At 41.3% G+C, this 23,386-nt stretch overlaps 2 protein-coding genes across 9 annotated transcripts in view; both read right to left on the bottom strand.

The window, feature by feature from the left end:
* HSPA4L (heat shock protein family A (Hsp70) member 4 like) overlaps nucleotides 1-23,386 on the bottom strand; it is a 653,707-nt gene that overhangs the window by 190,416 nt on the left and 439,905 nt on the right. The window lies entirely within an intron of this gene.
* Nucleotides 1-23,386, bottom strand: part of INTU (inturned planar cell polarity protein) — a 117,900-nt gene that overhangs the window by 87,472 nt on the left and 7,042 nt on the right. For 4 of the 6 annotated variants that reach the window (XM_050946282.1, XM_050946287.1, XM_050946286.1 and 1 more), the window contains exons 1-2: nucleotides 19,806-19,993; nucleotides 9,794-10,386 (exon numbers count right to left, since the gene is read on the bottom strand). In XM_050946282.1, coding sequence (XP_050802239.1) covers nucleotides 9,794-10,386; nucleotides 19,806-19,930 — 718 coding nt within the window. In that variant the 5' untranslated portion in view covers nucleotides 19,931-19,993. Of the gene's footprint in view, nucleotides 1-9,793; nucleotides 10,387-12,094; nucleotides 12,225-19,805; nucleotides 19,994-23,386 lie in introns of those variants that run through there. The other 2 variants (XM_050946285.1, XM_050946283.1) reach the window with 2 other exon arrangements.

Below are 23,386 nucleotides of genomic sequence, written 5' to 3'. Positions count from 1 at the left end.
ACCGTTACAAAAGTTTTAGAACCCCTGAATTTTACAGGCACTAGAAGAAATATAAAAAGTTGTTCCAGATTACTGGCATTGCTTAATAAAACAAATTTGTTTACTAGGGAATTCAAAATTTTTAGACCACTGTCTGCACAACAGTAATAGTTTAATTTTCTGCCAAGTAATAAAGTTCAAACCAGCTGCACACATTTTAGTGGGAACGTAAACACCTTAATATTTTTAAGTGAAAGGAAGACTTTCATACTTCCTATGTGATGTTTCAATTTCCTGAAGCAGAAAATTTTCAACGGCCTTTTAAAAGCAGTATTTACGCTGTATGTACTCAAAGTGTTTTATCATTTGATGCCTAACAGTTCATGTATTTAAAAACTTCCATTCTTGCAGTAAATATTTATTTAATTAAATTTATAAAAATGTAAGCATACACTATAAATAAATCAGCTTTTCAGAGACTCCAACCATTCCCATAGGTGGTTCCCATTTTTCAAAAATGCCTTATTTTTTATAGATCACTCATGATATAGTTGAGAAAAGCTAAATTTATCAGAGTGAGCCTCTGAGGCTATATGGAAAGAATAGGAGCAACCAAGGGTGCAGAGAACGTTAATCCAGTAAAGGAAAACAATAATCATTGGGGGAGAAGAAGAAAAAAAAAGCCTAACAGAACAGTTCTGCTGGACTGATAACATAGGAACTAAAAAGGAAAAAAAAAAAAAAAGTCAGGTAAATGTATTTATTTAGCCTCCTTAAATCTATTTCACCAGTTCAGATGCATGAGATTTTGAAAAGCAGTACATAAATCCCTAGGATAAGTTTAAGGTCCAGTTGGCACCTGATGCACAGTACCTTCCCCACTACCTGAATTAGTAGTACCGTATATAGAACTGAGATGGCTTCTTTGCAAATCTCTAATGAAGTTACCTCTTAGTCAAAGATGAAAGCTATTACTCAGACAGTATTTTTTTTAAAACTCTTGGGACTTTTGGCATTAAGCTACATTATTCTCATACCTTCCTTCATCCATGTATAAATGGGACCACCTTCCTATGTCCCAAAGCACAAGTCAGTCTCATATTCTGAAAATGTCTGTCCTCTTAAAAGATACACCTTCAGGCCCAGAGCCTCAAAAAGGTATTTAAATTTCCATTGAAAAATCAGTGGAAGTTAGGAGCCTTTGAGGATCTAGGCCTCAATGCCCTTATCCTTACTAACCGAGGTTTCAGGCCACAGATGACTGAATATCATGTTCTGGTTGAAATGGAAAGTGGAGGTCACCTTAAACATGGAGAGTGATCTACCTCAGCACCTTGATGGGAGAGGAAATAGATAACTTTTACATGAAATCTTGACATTCACCACCTTCTCTAATTCCACTAAGTCAATAGGCAAAAATACTTTTAAGGGTTAATATTCCCATACTCCTTTCAAAAAAAAAAAAACCAAAAAAAAAAAAACCCCACACATTCCACTGATGACTGATCAACTAATTGCTACATAAATTAGAGGGTACTTTTATCCGAAAGTAATGCTGCTATGTTTCAAGAGGAGGCTCAAAACATAAGCTGCATCTCAGACTCTATAATGAAAATTGAGACATGGCAATGCTTATGCAAATACCATACACCTAGCTCTGGCTAACTTTGTTCTAGTTTACATAACCCTTTCGCTGAGTACAATCTCTCTCTCTTGGGAACAAAAAAAACCCTAACAGATCCCTTAAAGTACTTTGGAGCTCTCAAAGGAACTCTTTTATTGACAGGAATCCTAGCTGTGTGTTAGTTCCATTAGGACAGACACATATCTGCCTTGCAGGTATATGCCTCTGAGTCACCTGTCTTTATGCAATGGTTGCTGTTTGACAACAAGTGAAAGTTAGGCAGAGTCCATGTCTGGTATTATCCACTGGTATGGCCCAACCTCTTTCAATAACTGTCCATACCCATGGATTGGTGACGTTTTAGGATAGTATTTTAAAAATAAATATACAACACACAAAACTTGACATGAGGGTCTCCACCACTGAGGTTTGATGTTCTTATTAGGGCTGTCAAATTATTAAAAAACTTAATTATGAGATTAAATAATTGCAATTAATTGCAGTTTTAATTGCACTTCAATTGTTAAACAATAAAACATTTATTTAAATATTAGATGTTTTCTACATTTTCAAATATATTGATTTCAATTAGAACAGAATAAAAAGTGTACAGCCCTCATTTTTATATTGTTATAACAAATTTTTTGCACTAAAAAAGAAATAGTATTTTTCAATTCACTTCATGCAAGTTTTGTAGTGTAATTTCTTTATCGTGAAAGCACAACTTAAAAATGTAGGTTTTTTACATAATTGCACTCACAACAAAACAATATAAAACTTGAGCCTACAACTCCACTGTCTTCCTTCCTTTTCAGCTAATCACTACGACAAACATGTTTGTTTATATTTACAAGAGATAATGTTGCCCGCTTATTTACAACATCTCCTGAAAGTGAGAACAGGAATTCTCATGGCACTCTTGTAGTCTGCATTGCAAGGTATTTTTGTGCCAGATATGTTGAACATTTGTATGCTCCTTTGACCATGATTCCACTGTACACTTTGAATTCTGTACTGTAATTGATAAATATATTTGAAAATATAGAAAAACATCCACAAATATTTATAATAAATTTAAATTGGTAGTCTATTGTTTAACATGCAATTAAAATGACAATTTTTCAATTGAGTTAATTTGTTGAGTTAACCATTAACTGCAATTAACTAACAGGCCTAGCTTTTATTGTTCAAATGCAGGAGAAAATGAATTATTTCATAAGCATGATGGACCACATTTTCTCTACAATAGAAATCATCTCTGCAAGAAAACCAACACCATCCCTCATTGATTCTTGGGAGCGAAAAGTGGAAATGAGATGAAGCTTCCCTTTCTTAGAGGACAAAACCTTAAAGATCAATTTGCCATTAAAAGAGGATGTGGGATTGTCTTCCAGCTTAGCTTCTAGTGTTCATTCTGGCTTGGACAAGGACTGAGCATCTGCAATGTTACATGCAACAGATACTTATGCCCCAGCTTTGCACTCTTTAGAATTACAGTAATCCTGAATGTACTTAGGCTACGTCTACACAACAGCCATGCCGCTAAAAGGCATGCAGCATAGCCATTGTTTGTCAGCAGGAGGGAGCTCTCCGGCCAACAAAAAGCCTTCCACTCCCAACAAGCAGCAGCGTTTCCTTTGTCAGCAGAAGAGCGCTCCTGCCGACAAAGCACTGTTCATACCGGCGCTTGTTGTTGGCAAAACTTTTGTCTGTTGGTTCTTGTTTTTTAAAAAACACTTCTGAAACACAAAGTTGTGTCATGCAGTTGCCAGTGCAGACATAGCCTTAGTCTCTCTCGAGTTCTTATATCATGTTAGAAAACAAAAAGTACCTCTGTGTTCTCTGAGGGAGTAAAGGAAGCCATGAATGGCAATCAGATACCACGGTGATGAGTGCAGTAACAGAACGAATGGAAGTCAATAGGTGGGTCAATATGGGAATGACTGTGTAGCTATAGCACACAAGGCACTGTGTAGTACTAAAAAACTAGGATGCCACAGTGTTAACCTTTCAGTCTCTGCAAGGATTTTCCTCCCCATGCATACTTCTTCTAACATTTGGGCTATTGTGAGACTTCCAGTAGCATCACTTAAGTAACACCCTTCCCACAAGACAGGGGGACCCAGTTCTCCCCTCTCGCTAATTAACTCAGTTAGAAGAGATTGAACCAATCATACTAGCATCTCTTATCACAAGCCTCTTCTGTCTTTAGAAGTCATTTTTTTCTTGGGCTTGTTTTGGTGGGCCTTTTTATCTTTATTAGCTCTTTCACCAGACAGAAAAAACAGGAAGGAGAAAAATTCAGCACTGGGAGGAAAAAAATAAAAAAAAAAAAAAAAAAAAAAAGAGAACAATGTACAGTTTTATAAAATTAAATGAATTAGACCACTTATAAAATCTTCTGATAAAATACTGAACATGTTCAGAGTTCTAAGTTTTGATCATCTTTACTAGAATTTTTGCAGGATAACTTCAACATACAAAAGTCTATTTTAAAATAAGCTCTGCTTTGCACCTGAACCTCACTGACCTGATCAAAACAAAAAGCTGAGCGTATGAGATTTCCTTTTACATCTTGAGAAAAGTGAAAGATTGAGACTCAGTAACCAACTGAGATGTTTCAACCAGCATCTCCGGTAGAAAAGGAGAACCTTTCCCTTATACGGTATCTCTACTTTCTTTACACATGCAGCAATAGGCATCCTAGACACAGAAATTAAGGAATTATGAGTTAGGCAACAACTACTGAGTAAGTATGAGAAGTGGCAACAAACGCACTTACTCCATTACCACCATCTAATACTAGAGAAGACCTATACTCATAAATCTTAACTAGGATAGAGAACTGTTAGCCTAAGAGTGACACTGAACAGACACTAAATGGAGAATATAGTTAATAGTTTCTTGGAATGACTGATAAAGCAGCAACAGGAAACCAAGATTATTCATGATCTTTAAGAATGAAGCTGGGCAAGCAAAAGTGGTTTTGCAAAAATACGAAAGGACTTACATTTGCAAAGAGGATCTGAAATAAGAGCCATTACAAACACAATAGGCCTAGCAGCTTGTTACTTTGAGCAGAAAAATAAAAAGAACATTCGGAGCAAAAATTAAATAAACCCACAACTTTTTTGGACTAAAGAAAACCTGAGGGGTGAGTTTGTTTTAATTCTGTCTGGGATGGTGAACTATGATGGACCTCTGTGACGATTTGGGCACCTGTCTTTACAATTAGCAAATTCTGTGTGAGATTATAAACTTTGTATGTATACTTATCAAGTTTCAAATTCAATTTTTAGTGTAGAAGCTAGTTGCTGTCTCGATGTGCTCTGGTATTTCAGTCCAGCCTGGAGGCAAAAGGGCAAACCAAAAAGGGTTGTTGACTTAAATGCTCGATCATTGTTGTGTAACAGCTGTAGACAAGAGTGACTCCCAGCCAGGATAATTCGTTTGTCAAGGGAAGGTGGTCTGACAATGAAGTCACTGGATAGGACTCAGTGGTCACCTGTTGAGGCTGACTAGGAAATCATCTGACAGAGGAGACAGGAAGGCTATAATGGGGGGGCAGAAACTACTCTATTCCTCTCTCTTAGGCCACTTTTCACCAACTCAAGATGAAAGAAGCTGCTGCGGGAGATGGATGAGACAGAAGGGTGGACCCTACGTACCTGAACACAGATTGTTCCCCAAAGACTGCCAAGGTGAGGGGAAATGCACGTAGTTTTTTTAAATGGATGGTGTGTATTTCCTATGTTATTAAATAAAGAGCAAAGTGTCACAGAACAAAAAGTGTCCGTTATATGCTACACCTACCACGTGTCTCTTGAGAGAATCTGCAGCCCAGAAAGATCAGACCTTTGATGGGATTCTAGGATTATATAGACTCCTGGGGTATCCTGGGAGTGCTGGAAGTGGGGGCCTACACAGGTAGCTTGATGGGCTCCATTTCCATGAGAGTGTAACAGAGTTAGTGCCCCAGAAATATGCCAGACAGAGCACAAAGGGAAGAAACACTACTGTAGCCTGCTAAGACCCAGGGAGACTTAAAACACTTGGGAGATTCGGATGTGCTAAGTGGCCAAGAGAAGACTACTCAACTGGAGCTGTCGCAATATACAGAAAGATTTAGTTTTAGAACATCTTTGTAGTAAACAGTTTAACAGACCTGGCTAAAGTACTTTTGTTTTGTTCTTGAAAAAACACAGGACTATTAGACAGTAACTGTTTGGTACCAGAACTGGTTTATTTCTTCTCAGAATATAAAAGAGGGAGGGATAGCTCAGTGGTTTGAGCATTGGCCTGCTAAACTGAGGGTTGTGAGCTCAATCCTTGAGGGGCCACTTAGGGATCTGGGGCAAAATCAGTACTTGGTCCTGCTAGTGAAGGAAGGGGGCTGTACTCAATGACCATTTGGGGTCCCTTCCAGTTCTAGGAGATAATTATAATTCATGGAGATATACCTATTATTATTAAAATGTAATCATGATTCTGACCATCTATATGGTTAAGTATTGCAAGAGAATACATTATTTCCATATGCAATCTTTGATGTTTTTTAAATGCGTGGTGCACAAATAGATGTTCAATCTTAAGTGTTAAGCTATAGTGATACAAATTTCAGAATAAACTGGACAAGATACCTTAAGGCACTATTTTAAGGAACTATGAACAAAAATGTCCATTAAAATGTCAAGTAACTGCCTTGTCCATCTTTTTTGGAAGGCCATTTGGTTGTAAAACGAAGTGCTTAATCTGCAATATTAAACTTTGACCGCTATTAAAGTAGCTACCATACTTGTCATTCAGATTACAATCCCAAAATGTATGAGATTACTTGAAAAAGTCAGGTATTCTGTCTGCCAGGGATACAAAACTAAAATCTACAGAGTTCTGATTTAGAAATCAAATTAGAAAGTTAAATTAGATATGCCAAGGGTCCCAAGACTGTTACTAATATAGTCAAAGAACAGCACTTCAAAATATTCATGTTCAGAGGGAAAAGTTGTTTAATGCCTGGTTCTCAAGGTTATGATGAACAGTGAGATCACACATTGTTTTACAGAGTAACAAATGCATATAGGCAAAGTAGTGTATTGTTCTGCAGGCCCTTATTGGTAAGAGATGAGAGAAGTAGAGTTCTAGCAACATTGGTTAGCCTGACCTATACCATTTTGATAAACTTAACAACTGATAAACTAGTAATTCTCATGAGTATTTAGATCAACTTAAACTTGAAGTACATTTTAATAAAGAACTGCTCAGTTCAGGGCAGGATTCTTGAACCTCATCTTAAGCTTTTTCTTTTAGGTGATATTTTAGACAATAATAAACATGTATTTTTCTATTCTCTTCATGTTCGTACCATGTATGTATCTAAAATTAAACAGGAGGGTCAGCCTGCAGAACTGCACTTCCGGTTTTAACCAGAGTTTGGATGTACACTCATAAGGACCTGGCTATCTTTCCTTCTGATATACAATACAGCAATGCTAAACCTGAAGGGTTTCTGACTGGAACAAACTAAATTAAATGTGGTTTTCAAAAAAAAAAAAAAAAAATTAAGAGTTTGGGTTTTTAATTGTACATCCCTTGTGCCAACTGCATTAAAATCCAAGCATTTAGTTTATGCAAAATGTCCCTGGTGCTAGATACCACATATAGATTTCAGAGTACCCGATGTTCACTGCACACGTATAATTTAGAGTATTTTTATAGGGAAATTATACTTTTATGCCACTTGGCACAGGAGGCAGCACATTTTCCCTGTTCAAAGCTGAATGATGGCAGTATGCTTTAAAGTATTTTGTTTCCAACATGTAAAAATAAGGTTATGTTGGTTGATGGTAGCTCAGGACATGTAATAAACTACCAACCTCTGAGGTTTAAGTAAATGTCCCCACTTAAAACAAAACAAAGATTTCATTTCTCCACACCCTCTTAACATGCTTTTGCCTCCTTAGCTCTGTTAAGGATAAATGCAATACTGACATACCTGCCATGGAAACAGAAACAGTTGAGGAGTTAATCTCATCTCCTAGGCCAGGTACTTGTCATAGTGATCTGCCTGTATGCCTATTCTTGTAGGCAAAAATCAGGAGAGAAGAGAATACTACTTTAACTCAGGACTTGTGTGACTAGGGTGACCAGACGTCCAAATTTTATAGACAGTCCTGATATTCAGGGTTTGCGTCTCATATAGGTGCCTATAACCTTTTACCACCTGTCCCACTTTTCCACACTTGCTCTCTGGTCACCTTAAGTGTGTCCCAAGTGAAGGTATTACATTGTTAGTGTGATGGCAGGCATTTACAAACTGTTGGTTAATGAAATTTATACTTATAAACCAGGGCCTATCAAGCTGAAGATACAGCTCGAGTCTCCCTTCAACCTTATTTATATATTAGCCTTTTCCTATTTTATGGCACAACTTGAAGGGTTATTTATTTATTTTTTTAAAACAAGGGAATATTCTTTAATACTCTTATCCAAAACATGCAGTATTGAGTCAAAGGTGGAATTTCCAAGAGTGCTTATGTGATTTGACTTTCAAATGGGACTTGTGCTCCTAAATTTAAGAGAGTTTTTGAAAATCCCATCCAGAGTATACATCTTCACTCCTTTCTCTCCAGAGAACAATTTGAAGGCTAATATCACCAGTTCTTTACAAATGAACAGGTAAAGGTTTTGTGCAATATGTATCTGTTCTCACAATCCATTTAGACCTTTATACTTACAGATTGTTTCCTCTTGAGCATTTAAGGTAATTGCAGAGTTTCTACCAAGACCCTGTAAAATGGTGGCCTAGGACTTTCATCTCCTGCCCACATGCTTCCTTTACCCAACATGCTTCCCTCCCACAATTTAATTTAGTTTCAGAATACAAACATATACATACATTTCAAAGCTTCACACTTTGGATCACACAGTGATTGTTTTATTGGATTACCCCAAAATTGCCACAGGGATAACTGCATCTCTGATCCCTTTGTAGTCTCCTTGAGGGCACCCCTACTCAGATCTCAGGCCTCTAGCCACCACCATTCTCAGGGTAGACATTCATGTCCCTCCCCTTCCAGACTAGGGATTTGGGAGGTAATTTCCTTGCAAGTTACAGTTAGGATTGCCAGCTCTCCAGGATTGTCCTGAAGTCTCCAAGACTAGAAGATTAATCTTTAATTAAAGACTATGTCATGTGATGCAAGTTCCAAGAATACATCCAACCGAATTGGGAACCCTAGTTACAGTGCTTCTTTAAACAAATCTCACTTTAGTAGAACTGCAGGTGCTGGACTATCTACCTGGAACTATGACAAGTTTACCAGTGACCAATCAATTGTCACAAACCACAGTACATTTAGGACAAAAACATTTCAGAGAAAAATGTATTACAAAACCAAAAGTCTACATGCAGGCTAATCTCACCAGGCACTACTTATCTGCATGGGATTCTCATAGGCCCATACACTAGTTTTATCAGTTCTTTGTTCCACAGTGCCTCACACACTGAATCAGCTCAGGCTCACCCTTGACACAGTTTGGAGCCTTTGTTTGCTGCTCCTCTTGAACCCAGTCAAAACTAGTATATGCAGTCTCACTTGTCTGTATGAGTACCATGGTTGGAGAGGGGGACAAGGCTTCAACTGCTTAGAGGGATTTGTATTAAATTGCCCACAGTGATCCAAGCCTCAACAGAAAACTGACTCAGCATGCCAGGAGCACAAAAACACATTCATTGCTTATTGGTAATAAGTCTATGAATAGCCTATGTGCCTATAGCTCAGTGTGGATAAAAATTGTATTTTTTGTAAATAAAAATATGGGCTTTTTTTGAAATCTGAATTTAGTATCAAATATGTTGAGGCCTAAACTTATTATAAGATAGCTGTAAATGTGGATCATATTTTGATGAGAGAAGTTTATGTATCCAAAACATATGGTTGTTTTGTTTAATAAAAATAAGTTATATACGCTGTTTTGTGTTCAACTAAATTCCAGTTATAGTAGAAAGTCAGAGTTATTAGCTGATATATACTATGAGCTCAAATATACTTAAAATCTCAGAAATATTTAAGTTATCCTTTACGTCTACTGAAAATGCTTGGTGGTCTAGGTTTTGCTGCAATTTGAAGAGTAAATTAACATTGGTTTTGATCGGAACAAGCACACGTCAGTGTTCATTGGGTTACTTACCAATCAAGATTTGACCAGTTTTTATGGCTGAGCTGCCTGGGACCAAGCCATGAACCACAAGCTTCTCTTCATTGATCCCTTTGTTGCTTCTGTCTTGTTCTCCTTGCTTTTCAGCTCTTCTGCTGCTCCATGAAGACTGATGAACAATCCCTATCAATGCCTCCAAAAGCTTGAGTTTTTCCCCTGCTCCATCGTTGGGTAGTCTTTTTGGATTTACATAAACACATACATCTTTGTACTGTTGCTGGACTATGACTCCCACCTTCTGAGTGGATTGGTGTTTCAGTATGGAAGTTGGGCCAGAAGGATGCCTATCACTACCACCAGTTCCTTTCTTACCAGAATGCTTTGGTAACAGGCTTTTCTTTTTTAAAATTTTGGTGATTTTTTTCAGTCTGGGTTCATATTTTCTTTCTTTTCGTGATCCCTCTTGAATGACCTCAGCTTCATTTTCACGGAACCTGACATGATTCACTGCAGGCACCTCCGAAGAGCTGTCTTGAAGAAGAGTTTCTTCTTCACCTTCACTCAGTTCTAGATAAAATAATTCCCCATTTTTCTGCACACTGTCCAACCATTCAGGCTCAAGGTCACTGAGAGAGAGAGAGAGAGAGAGAAAAAAAAACAATTAAATGCAAATGCAGACAAGGAAGATAGTAATACCAACTACATTTGTTTACTTTGGATAGGGGGTGAGAAAAAGTCTCCCTCTTGAAATTCAATGGCCTTGTGTCATAAACAGATAGCTAAGGGTTAATGTTCCTTTACCTGTAAAGGGTTAACAAAGGGAACCAAACACCTGACCAGAGGACCAATCAGAAAACAAGATTTTTCAAATGTCAAGGGAGGGAAGATGTTGGGTGGGGTGTTCTTTGTCTTGGTTCAGTGGCCCTCTCGGCTCTGAGAGTGATCTCTCTATCTCCAAGCTTTCTAATCTTCTGTTTCCAAGTTGTAAGTACAAGGATAGTAAAACAATAGGTTTATATTGGGGTTTTTTTGTATTTACATGTGTGTAGTTGCTGGAATGTTTTAAATTGTATTTCTTTTTGAATAAGGCTGTTTATTCATTTTTTTTTCTTTTAAGCCATTAACCCTGTATATTGTCACCTTGATACACAGACCAATTTTATGTCTTTTTCTTTCTTTTTATATAAAGCTTTCTTTTTAAGACCTGTTGGATTTTTTTTTAGTGGGGGCTCAAGGGGATTGAGTCTGCAGCTCACCAGGGAATTGGTGGGAGGAAGAAGACAGAGGGGGAGAGAGAATCTCTTTGGGTTAGATTTACTAAGCCTGAATTTGCATAACCTCTGGGTGAGGGGAGAGAACTATTTGATTTCTTGGTGCGGTGTTTCAAGGACTTGAAGCAGGGAATCTCCTAAAGTACCCAGGGCGGGGAAATCTGGGAGGAGGTAAAGAGGGGGAAGGGAAGTGGGTTATTTCCCTTTGTGGTGAGACTCAGGGCATCTGAGTCTTGGGGTTCCCCAGGGAAGGTTTTGGGGAGACCAGAGTGAGCCAGACACTGGAATTTTCTGGCTGGTGGCAGCGATATCAGATCCAAGCTGGTAATTAAGTTTGGAGGTTTCATGCTAGCTTCTCATGTTCTGAACTCTAAAGTTCAGATCTGAGTAGGAAAGTTATGACATGGTGGAAGCGGAGGGATAGATAAGAATCCAGAAGTCAGTAGGAATATTATTTTCTTTTTCTCTGCTAGGGCTTTTAAGCAGAGAGAAAGGGTGGTTTTAAAAGGAACCAGAGAGAACTTTTTTTTCTGTTCTCTCGTTGCAATTTGGCTTGCATATTAAGCAAGGAACTATTAAGGTTGACAAAGGGTCTTTTGTTAAACTATAGCACTCCGACTGTGAGTCAAGTACCCCAGCAAAACACACATGCAAATAAAGTGGTTTTTCTGGTTTACTTTACATTTAAAAGATTAGCTAGAAGAAGAAAAAAAAGGCACTGTTGCTAGGCAAAACCCCAGGAGACAACAGAGAGCCAGCAGTTCAGACAATAAACACCGGAGGGCACCTCAACACAAGAAAACAGGAATGGAACAGCTATGGAAAAACAGATAGAACTACTAAGAACACAAATGGCCAGAAATGAGGCAACTCATAAACAAAAATGGAAAGGCTACAAAAACAAGAAGAAGCCAACAATGCAGCCCACCAATGAGAGTTGGAAAAACAGAGGGAGGCCCACCAACAGGCCATGGAATTAGAACAGGCTAAGCAACAGAACACAGCCAATCCTAACAACCCTTCGCCAATTCTTGTTCCACAGCACAAGAAATTTCCCACCTACAAGGCAGGTGATGACACCGAGGCCTTCTTAGAAAATTTTGAAAGAGCCTGTCTTGGGTACAGCATCCCTGAAGACCAGTACATGGTAGAGCTGAGGTCACAGCTCAGTGGACCCTTAGCAGAGGTGGCGGCTGAAATGCCAAAGGACAAAATGAACGATTATAAACTGTTTCAAACCAAGGCCAGATTCAGAATGGGGATAACCCCGGATCATGCCCGTCGGCGTTTCAGAACCCAAAAGTGGAAACCAGATGTGTCATTTCCCCGACACGCCTACTACGTTGGAAAGAATTATGAGGCCTGGATATCAGGGACCAATGTTAAATCCATGGACGAACTGCACCTCCTCATACAAATGGAGCAGTTCTTGGATGGTGTTCCTGAGGACATAACATGGTACATACAAGATGGAACACCCAAAAATCTCGCTGAGGCGGGGGAGATTGGAGCCAGATGGATGGAAGTGGCAGAAAGCAAGAAAGCTACGGTCAAGGGGAACGAATACCCCAGGGGGCACACCGACAATAAACCCTACAACCGAGGGCAGCCAAAGACCCCACCTACAACCCAAGGAAAGCCACAGATGCCCTATTCTTCCACCTCACTAGTCTCCAGTAACCCACCTCGACCCAGTGACCAGTCAGCTGGAAGATGCTTTAAGTGTAATGAACTGGGACATATAAAGGCTAACTGCCCAAAGAACCCCAACTGAGTGCAGTTCATTACACCACCATCAAACCAAAGATCCCCAGGCCCAGACGCCTCTCAAATACCCTTGGACCGAAGGGAAATTTTGAGAGTGGGCAGAAAGAAGGTTACTGCGTGGAGAGATACGGGGGCACAAGTGTCAGCTATCCACCAATCCTTCGTAGACCCCAAATTCATCAACCCAAATGCCCAAGTGACAATTTACCCCTTCATGTCACAAGCTGTAGACTTGCCCACAGCTGAACTGCCTGTCCAGTACAAAGGCTGGTCAGGAATGTGGACTTTTGCAGTCTATGACAATTATTCCATCCCCATGCTACTGGGGGAAGATTTGGCCAACCAGGTGAAGCGGGCCAAGAAAGTGGGAATGGTTACACGTAGCCAAACCAGGCAAGCTTCCAGACCCATTCCTGTTCCTGAGCCGTCCACAGAGGCCCCGTCTGTGTTACAAGAGACCCAGACAGAGGTAGTGGACCCGGATCCCATGCCAACAACGGAAACAGCCACAGTGACTCCAGTCCCAGACCAGGAACTGGAAAAGCAGCCAGCACCAGAACCAGTGCCAGTACTGATGACAGGGCTTGCAAATCCATCTTCAACCCCAACACCAGAGGGCGCCAGCGAGCCTGAACTGGCAGAAGCAGCAGACAACCACACCCAAGAGGCTCAGCCAGAGCTTGAAATGGTGCACCAGTAGAGAGCGGTTCACCAGCAGCGGAAACAACCCCATTACCTACATCGCTTCCGGAGGGACCAAGCCCAAGTCCACAGTCTAAGGGAGAACTGGTGTCTCCAGCTTCAAGGGACCAGTTCCAGACTGAGCAGGAAGCAGATGACAGCCTTCAGAAAGCTTGGGCGGCGGCACGGAGCACCCCACCACCTTTCAGCTCTTCTAATCGATCCCGGTTTGTTGTAAAACAAGGACTTTTATACAAGGAGACTCTTTCTGGTGGACACCAGAAAGACTGGCATCCACAAAAACAGTTGGTGGTTCCAACTAAGTACAGGAAAAAGCTCTTAAGCTTAGCCCATGATCATCCCAGTGGCCATGCTGGGGTGAACAGAACCAAGGACCGGTTGGGGAAGTCCTTCCACTGGGAGGGGATAGGCAAGGACGTTGCCAAGTATGTCCGGTCTTGTGAGGTATGCCAAACGGTGGGAAAGCCCCAAGACCAGGTCAAGGCCCCTCTCCAGTCACTTCCCATAATTGAGGTCCCATTTCAGCGAGTAGCTGTGGATATTCTGGGTCCTTTCCCGAAAAAGACACCCAGAGGAAAGCAGTACGTACTGACTTTCATGGACTTTGCTACCCAATGGCCGGAAGCAGTAGCTCTAGGCAACACCAGGGCTAAAGCTGTGTGCCAGGCACTAACAGACATTTCTGCCAGGGTAGGCTGGCCCTCCGACATCCTTACAGATTCAGGATCTAATTTCCTGGCAGGGACCATGAAAGAACTATGGGAAACTCATGGGGTGAACCACTTGGTTGCCACCCCGTACCACCATCAAACCAATGGCCTGGTCCAAAGGTTTAATGGAACTTTGGGGGCCATGATATGTAAATTCATCAACGAACACTCCAATAATTGGGACCTAGTGTTGCAGCAGTTGCTTTTTGCCTACAGGGCTGTACCACATCCCAGTTTAGGGTTTTCACCGTTTGAACTTGTGTATGGCCATAAGGTTCAGGGGCCATTACAGTTGGTGAAGCAGCAATGGGAGAGGTTTACGCTTTCTCCAGGAACTAACATTCTGGATTTTGTAAGCAACCTACAAAGCACCCTCCGACACTCTTTAGCGCTTGCTAAAGAAAAAGCCTGACACCTTGGTGCTCTAGATCATGTTGAATATAAAAATCCTTACAGGGAGAAAAGAAAAAAGAAAAAAGAAAAAAAAAAAAAGCAGTGGGAGAACCACAACTGCCCTTCCAGAGTCTGAAGTAGCTTTTTATAGTGTCTTACTATTCATCAATTGCAAAAGCATCACTCACAGGAGCCAATTTCACTGAACCGTTCCTTTCACAGCCATGTCTGAATAACTAACCATTATCCATCAGAGAGTGAGGGGTTTTCTTTTAGTCAAACAAGAATGACATCCTGTCCATTCTTTCCCATGTTTCTTTCTTAAGCCATCTAAAAGAACAGTTGTATTGTTGGCATTTATGAACAGCATACAAATAAAAATTGAGTTAGCAGTGTACTTTAGCAATAAAAGATAACGGACTATCAATGCTTTGTTTATGGGAAGATTTCCACCTCCCTTTCCTATCCCAACTGGGTTTATTTTTAAGTATCAATAAAATAAGCTTCCATTTAGAACTGATAACAGTACAATATTAGTTCCGTAGTCAGTCTAAATTAAGAGTACTCTTACGGTAATATAGGTTTCCATGGGTTTAGGTGAGTAAAGCACATTATATACAGTCAGCTATATAACTGAAGATCTAAGGGACAATTGAGGTGACTCCATCTGGACAGATTTCTGATGGAATGTTTATGAAGGTACTCCATGTATTGTTTATCCTTCCTGAGGCCCCATGAGAGCCCTTCTGAGGGAGATCCACAGTTTTGGTTACTTAGATTGTAACATCTTGGAAGCAGGGAATATATTTTTTCTGTGTTTGTACAGCACCTACCATAATGGGGCCCTAACCCACACTGGACTCCTAATTGCTAAGATAATATAAATAAGTTGGTGGCAAAAGGAGTCATTCTGCACAGCATTCTCCATTTGCAGACAAATCTCTGCACACAAGATCATGCTGCCTGGAGGGAAAATTAAATGAGTTTCTATGTCTCTCCCATCCTCATCCCCATTATCCATCCTCCAGCTTCCACAGGAGTACTGCAGCTGGGGAGGGAGGAGCAAGCAGAGCAGCAGCATAGAAGGATCAAATTTGTGCAGGCCTGGGAGTTTCCCTCCTCATGGATCTGCAAGATAGTGGGGCCACAATACCTACACAGCCTCACCCATCCACTAAAGTTCTTCCTTCCTGGGTAAAGGTTTGAAAGAAACTGTATAAGTTGAACATCGGAAGTCATTCTTCCTCCCCATCAATACAATACGGCCTCAGGACATGAAATGTGTTAGAGAAGTAGGCATAAGCTGGAATGACCTTGGTTCATTAGTAGGGATTTTGACACTGAAGTAGTTGGGACAATATACTGATTAGACCAGAATATCAGTTTTCATATAAATTTACTCTTTGAAACCTATGAATTACATCCAACTAGCATTGCTGTGCTTTCACAGTCAGCTACAAAACATCTGTGCAGGTTTCTTGGTAAAAGTGTGAATAAAGGATGTATAAGCTGTGCTCTGATCTTACAAACAAAAAGCTTCAAAAGCAATAGCGGCAGACAGAAATATGACTGCTTTTAAAAATTACAAATTGACAACATAGGTCATCTATGCAACACAGTGAAGTACTTCAACCTCCAATAATTAGGCCACACGATACTGTGCAAAAACTAAGTTTATCTTCACTAACTGTTCTCCTCCCCCTCTGCTGAAACCAAATCTAAAATTATTAGAGTATTATAGAAATATTTGCAATAACTGTCTAACCACACACATACTTGTTCCTTTCTAAACAAAAACAAATCTGTACTAACGGATTAAGTTTTTAATAGAATTTTAACCACACAGTGACAAATGGGGAAAGGAGAAAAGAGGTCCCATTGGTTTTCAGTGCATATGAATCACACCCAAAACATGGCAACTACAGCTGGTATGGAATTTTCTGATGAAACAGGTTTTTGGCAGAAAACGCCAATTTGTTGAAATGTTTTGTTGAAATATGTTGTTTTTCACAAACTTCTTATGAAATAGGCAGGGTTTTGTCAGAACCTTGCCTGGTTTCTGCCAGCTTGCCTGGTGGGCTGCTGAGGAGACCACACTTAGAGCTTTTAGGATCTATGTTGAAGAGCTGGGGAGCCCTGGCTCTGCAGCAGGAAGCCTGGAAACCCCAAGAACTCCAGCTTGAAAAAGGTTCACAGTGCTTCCAAGCTGATTGGAAGCCAGAGCTCACAGCTCAATGGCAAACTCTGAGGCTATGGTTCAGCCTCTTGTGAACATGGATTAACTAAGCTGATGGGAGAATCTCACTCCTGTTGGCTTAGAGCAGTGGTGGGCTGTGTGAGGGCCGCAGATTGCCCACCACTAGCTTAGAGCATCTTCACTAAAGCACTACATGGGCTGTCATAAATAGATACTAGGAGTTAATAGAACAAAAGTACTTTATATCTCTTTTGACTGTAAAGGGTTAACAAATGCAGTGAGTCTGGCTGTCACCTGACCAGAGGACCAATCAGGGGATAGGATACTTTCAAATCGTAAGGGAGGGAAGTTTGTGTGTGTGCTGTCAGTGTTTGGTTGTTGTTCACTCTGGGGGCTCAGAGGGACCAGACGTGCAACCAGGTTTCTCTTCAATCTCTCTGATACAGTCTCTTATATGTCCAGAATAGTAAGTACTAGGTAGATAAAGAGAGTTAGGCTTATGTTTATTTTCTTTATTTGCAAATTTGTATTTTGCTGAAAGGATTTTAATTTGTACTTGTATACTTAGGCTAGGAGGATATTCCCAGTGTCTATAGCTGAAAGACCCTGTAACATATTCCATCTTAAATTTACAAAGATAATTTTTACTGTTTTTCTCTCTTTAATTAAAAGCTTTTCTTCTTTAAGAACCTGATTGTTTTTTTATTCTGGTGAGACCCGAAGGGACTGGGTCTGGATTCACCAGGGAATTGATGGAGGGAAAGGGGAGAGAAAGGTTAATTTCTCTCTGTGTTAGGATTACTTTCTCTCTCAGGGAGAGTCTGGGAGCGGGAGAGAGAAGGAGGGGGGAAGGTGGATTTTCCTCTCTGTTTTGAGATTCAAGGAGTTTGAATCACAGTGATCTTCCAGGGTAACCCAGGGAGGGGAAGCCTGGGAGAGGCAACGGTGAGGGAAAGGGTTTACTTTCCTTGTGTTGAGATCAAGAGCGACTGGGTCTTGGGGGTCCCCGGTCAAGGTTTTGGGGGGACCAGAGTGTACCAGGCACTGGAATTCCTGGTTGGTGGCAGCACTACAAGTACTAAGCTGGTAATTGAGCTTAGAGGTATTCATGCTGGTACCCCATCTTTTGGACGCTAAGGTTCAGAGTGGGGAATTCTACCATGACATGGGCAGAACTGCATCAGTGAAGCTTTGCACATTTTAAGCTTAGACCGGCCCTTAATTATAAGATGGTCATCTGCAGGGAACAGGATTTGCCTCCAGAAACATACGCTGCTTCTATGCATCTCATTAGAGTGTTCACTGTGAACCTTACTGGTGTTTCTGGAAGAGAAGAATTCCTACACACACTTCCAGACCTTACTGTAGTAGCAGAGCTATTCTGAGGCTGCTACTCCAGCCTTAAACTAAAATAGTCACTAGAACAGAGGCTGGAGCAGTATAATCAAAAGGAAGGTTAGACACCAGGTTAGACAACAGTAGCAACATTAGACAACAGTAGCAAGGTTATTTCAGGATTCTGATCTCAGGGAAAGGATCAGGCAGTAGGTTAGCTGTAAAGAAGTAACAGGTTTCTGTAGATTTCAAGGTGTTTGCTACTTCTGTAGGCTGAGGCCCTTACTCATTCCACCAAACATAGCAAGGAGCCACAGAAAACTCAAGCCACATTTACACTATGGAACTGTACTGGCACAGCTCTGGCACCACAAGGTAGACTTGGTCTGTGTCTACACTACAAATTTATGTTGACCTAGCTTATGTCAGCAGACAGCCATCACAGTTATGAAATCGCTTGTGTGTGTGCACACTTAGCTTCTTGTGCTCGTGGTGTGCATCCTCACCAGAAGCACTTGTATTGATTGTATTATCAGTGTGGAACATTGCCAGTAACAAAGGATGTAAACCATGAAGTGTCTACGCTGACATTGCGTCGATCTATTTACATTGACTGTGACTGTATGCCACTCAGGAAGGTGCCGTTACTAAATCAGCAGACAGGCACTTGCATCACCAGGAGCCAAATTAAGTGAAGATACTCTCACAGCTAAGTTGATGCAAGGCAGCTTAAAATCAACCTAACCCTGTAGTGTAGACCAGACCACAGTCTATATTAAACAATCGTAGCTAAATCAATCTAGCTGCATGTACACTGGGGTTAGGCCAGCATAGCTACAAAGTTCAGGCATGTGGATTTTTCGCATCCCTGATGTATCTACATCAACCTAAATTTTACATGTAGGGGAGGCTTTAGCTTACAACCAGCACAAAATGAACAATGTTCTGGAAACAGAGTAAAAACAAAACAAAAACAAAAAAGCCCACCACAGAACAAAGCAGTTTTCCACCCAGAACTTGGGGAAGTGGGGAAATCAACTTGGTTTATGTTTTAGCTAGGAGAAGAAACAACAGTGTAACCCTACAACAACAAAAGCTGTAGCCATTTGAAATCAACAGAAGCTCCTAGGAGCAAATCACACCACTTATCTAGGTATCTAAAAATGGACTTAAGAGCTTAGCTTTAGGTTTTCAGATCCCAACTGCCACAATCTGCAAAAATACATAATACTTGGCACATACATACTTATGAGTGAATAGTTATTTTAATCCTGATAAACTGTTACAAATATTACTTTTAAACAGCCAAGTCCCCTTCCGGGAGCTATTTAAATGATTAATAGCTAACAAAATTGATTAACTGAACCTCCCTATATTGATTCAAATATAAGGGCTAAGTAAGGCCATTTCTCCTTTTACAGTACCTTCCGCCCAAGAATCTCAAAGCACCTTCTGCAATGCAGGGAGCCCTTCCTACCCCCCTTTTTATGGTGGGAAACAGAGGCACAGAGCGTGAAGCTGTTTGCTCGAGTTCTCACAACTGAAGAGCGGAAAAGGCGAGCATAATGGAGCTGGGTGGCAGGAGCCTCGGGATGCCGAGGTGCGCTCTCACACCTGGTGCCCTGGAAGCCAGTCACTGCCCCAGACCCACAGGGTGGGGGCGCCCTTACTCAGAGCCCCCGGAGAACGATGCAGAGCAGGAGCCGGTCTCGCTGCTTTCGTCGCCGCCCGCAGCTTCTTCCTCCTGCCGCGGCGCCGGCTCCCGGGGCATCTCGAGCGACAGCGGCTCTTCCATGCCGGGGGGGCGTCACCCCACCACTACGGACCCCAGCAGCCCCCAGTCGCCATGACACCAAACACCCGGAAGCACGAGGCCGCCATGTGATGCCTGCCCCGCCCTTCTATTGGTGCGCCGGCCGGGTGCCATGGAGACGGGAGAAGCCCTGTTGAGCAAGATCGGCCGGTGGTGGCGCGGCAGCTCCTACTGCAGCAGCGAGCGGGTAGCGCCGTCGGGCTCGGGCTCTGGCTCCTCCCTGTCTGAGCCCCTCCGTACGCGGCACAGGGTCCGGGCCTGCGGAACAGCCCGGGGGCGCTCCCGCCAGCCGCTGTGCTGGCAGTAGAGACAAGGGCAGCCGGGGACGGAGCAAGAGGCACGCCCCTTGTGCCCTGACGTCGCCTGTGACCTCATGGGCAGGCGAGGGTACCGATTCCCATCCCACATCTCAAGCTGAACAGCGGACTGCGCCTTCTTTTGCGAGGGGTCAGGCAGAAAAGCGTGGGCTAGACCCTGGCACCAGCCCTGGAAAGACTCAAGGCTTAGGCGTATTTCACACCATAACAACAGGTTTCAGAGTAGCAGTCATGTTAGTCTGTGTCCGCAAAAATAACAGGAGTACTTGTGGCACCTTAGAGACTAACAAATTTATTTCAGCATGAGCTTTCCTGAGCTGCAGTTCACTTCTTCGGATGCATAGATTGGAACACGCAGACAGGAGATATTTATACATACAGAGAACATGAAAAGGTGGAAGTATGCATACCAACAGGAAAACTCTAATCATTTGAGATGAGCTAGCATCAGCAGGAGAAAAAACAAACAAACACTTTTGAAGTGATAATAGAAGGTGCGAGGAGAGCTTAACATAGGAAGATAGATTCAATTAGTGTAATGACCCAACCATTCCCAGTCTCTATTTAAGCCTAACTTAATTGTATCTAATTTGCATATTAATTCGAGTTCAGCAGTCTCTCTTTGGAGTCTGTTTTTGAAGTTTTTGTTGCAAAATTACCACCTTAGTAATAATAAGCAGCTCTACTCTTATTCAAGGCTTTTCATCATTCACTCTCCTACTGCTTTGCAAAAGGAGTCAGTATTGTCATCACCACTTTACTGGTAGGGAAACTGAGGTACAGTGCGGTAGAGTGATTTGCCTAAAGTCTCTCAGTAGAACCGGTGACCCAGCCAAGGACAGAACCTAGGTGTTTTGAGTCTCTGCTCACTTTCTATCCACCAGGCCCCACACCCTTCCTCAGAACAGAACTAAGGTAAAATAGAAACTGAACATAAACTTCTGGGCTTATTTCCAGTAGTGATTCCCCCTTACACCTGCTATCCCAAAAGCAAACGTGTTCAAATACAACCACTATTTGGGATAAACTGATGACCTATTGCTAGAAGGCACATAATCCATCAGTATGATTGACTCAACAGAACAAATGTTTACATGGAATCATCTTTAATTTTACTAATGCTTCATGTGAAATTATAGTTTTCAAAACGAACAAACAAAATGAAAATGGTCACTTTGAGAAGTTCATGTGGCTTGTAACAATTTTCAAACATTTTGGAATCCAGCTAATTTTTTTACGGAACTCTAAACCTTTCCCAGACCATAGATCTTGTTCCAGTAATATAAAAAAGCAGAAGTTAAAACCCTGAAATTCTTTTCAATTCAAATCTAATGCAATTACTAGTTAATGTATTTTAAAGCCCTTCCACACTACAGCTTTGATTTGTGTTTGTAACACATTACTGGTATGGGGAGTCCAGTTACACCTTAAAGACTAACAGATTTTTTTGGGCATAAGCTTTCATGGGTAAAAAACCCACATCTTCAGATGTGGCATCTGAAGAAATGGGTTTTTTACCCATGAAAACTTATGCACAAATAAATCTGTTAGTCTTTAAGGTGCCACCGGACTCCTCATTGTTTTTGTGGATATAGATTAACAGGGCTACCCCTCTGATTACTGGTATGGTTAACTGTAAACATGGTTCAGGTCTACAACTACAAGGTTAAAGCTTATCGATTAGTTGCCACAACAGCACTTTAACCTTTGCCAGAGGCTTTGGCTGGTTCATGGTTGTTTTTCATTATGGACTTATCTAGCTTAGAATTTAAGATGTGTAGACAAAACTACTGCCTTTAACCTGCTAAATTGGCTGAGCTGAAGCCTTGGGAAATCCTAGGCTTTGTGCTGAATCAGTCAGTTCATGTTAAAAGCAGTGTGCCATTACACTATACTTAAAATGTGCTAGTTAGACAGTGAAAGTCAACATGTTAATATCACAACTTTAAATCCCAGTCCAGAAAATGCCTGAAGGGGAGGAAGGTGTTTTTAACATGTTAGCTAATTGTTGAAATTCCAGCACAGACAAGGCAAGTTGTAGTTTTAACATGTTATCTGGCTGAGTTTCTGTAATCTCCTAAAATTCTCTGAACATATCAATATAGTAGTGAATAAAGGAGGACCAGTTGACAATTTATTGAGAATTCCAAGATGCCTTTGACAAGGTCCTGCACAAGAGGCTCCTAAAGAAGCTAAGTAGGCTCTGGGTAAGAAGCAAAAATATCATATCAAAAACTGGCTTGGAGACAGAAAGCATGGGATTAAATGGGAGTTTTCACCTTGGCAAAAAAGGTTAACAGCAGAGTGCCTCAAGGTTTCATACATTTATTAAATGATCTGAAAGGCGAATGATTAGTGAAGTAGCAAGTTTGCAGATGACCAAGTTATTTAGGTTAGTCTGAACCACAGAGGAGTGAAGAACTTCAGAGACCTAAATGAGCAACACATTGGTAAATGAAATTCAGTGTCAAATAATGCAGAATAATACACATAGGAGATAAAAATTAAGGTATCCAACAGGGTTCTATCAACTCAAAAACTGGGTGTCACAGTAAACAGTTCAATGAAAACCTATGCTGGACGCACAGCTGCATTCAATAACCACAAGATGTTAGGGTGCATACAAAATGAGATGGAATAAACTTGGTGGAACATTTCTAAAAGTGTGGAATTGATCTGTGTTCTGAAGATCTAGACATTACACTGCTGGAGCTTGTTGCAGTAAGTGTAAGATTCTAGTGTGAAACTTCTGTACTTGAGACAGTTTCACAGAAAATGTTAACTAGTGAACAGAGGATTCCAAGTGAATTAACAGACAAAGGAGTGCTTTGGACACGTATCCTTCTTAGCTCCACAACTAACTTTTCAGCTGGAACTGTTACAGAAATCTGACTTCACCCAGGTCAAATATCGGGACGCGCGAGACGTGGGAGAAAGGGGAATAAAATGGCGGCACAGCAAAAAAAAACCAACCCCAAAACACAACCCCCGATTCCTCTTCCCTCCGCAAGCGCTGGAGGGAGGCCCGGGAGACTCAGGGGAGCGCGGGGCCGGGGTGAGTGTGAGTCCGGCCTGGCCCCAAGCAGGCAGGACTCGGGCGCGGTATCTGGAGGGAGAGCAG

Source organism: Gopherus flavomarginatus, chromosome 3 (assembly GCF_025201925.1).
Source record: "Gopherus flavomarginatus isolate rGopFla2 chromosome 3, rGopFla2.mat.asm, whole genome shotgun sequence".
Lineage (NCBI taxonomy): Eukaryota > Metazoa > Chordata > Testudines > Testudinidae > Gopherus > Gopherus flavomarginatus.
This window is presented reverse-complemented; position numbering and strand designations above follow the sequence as displayed.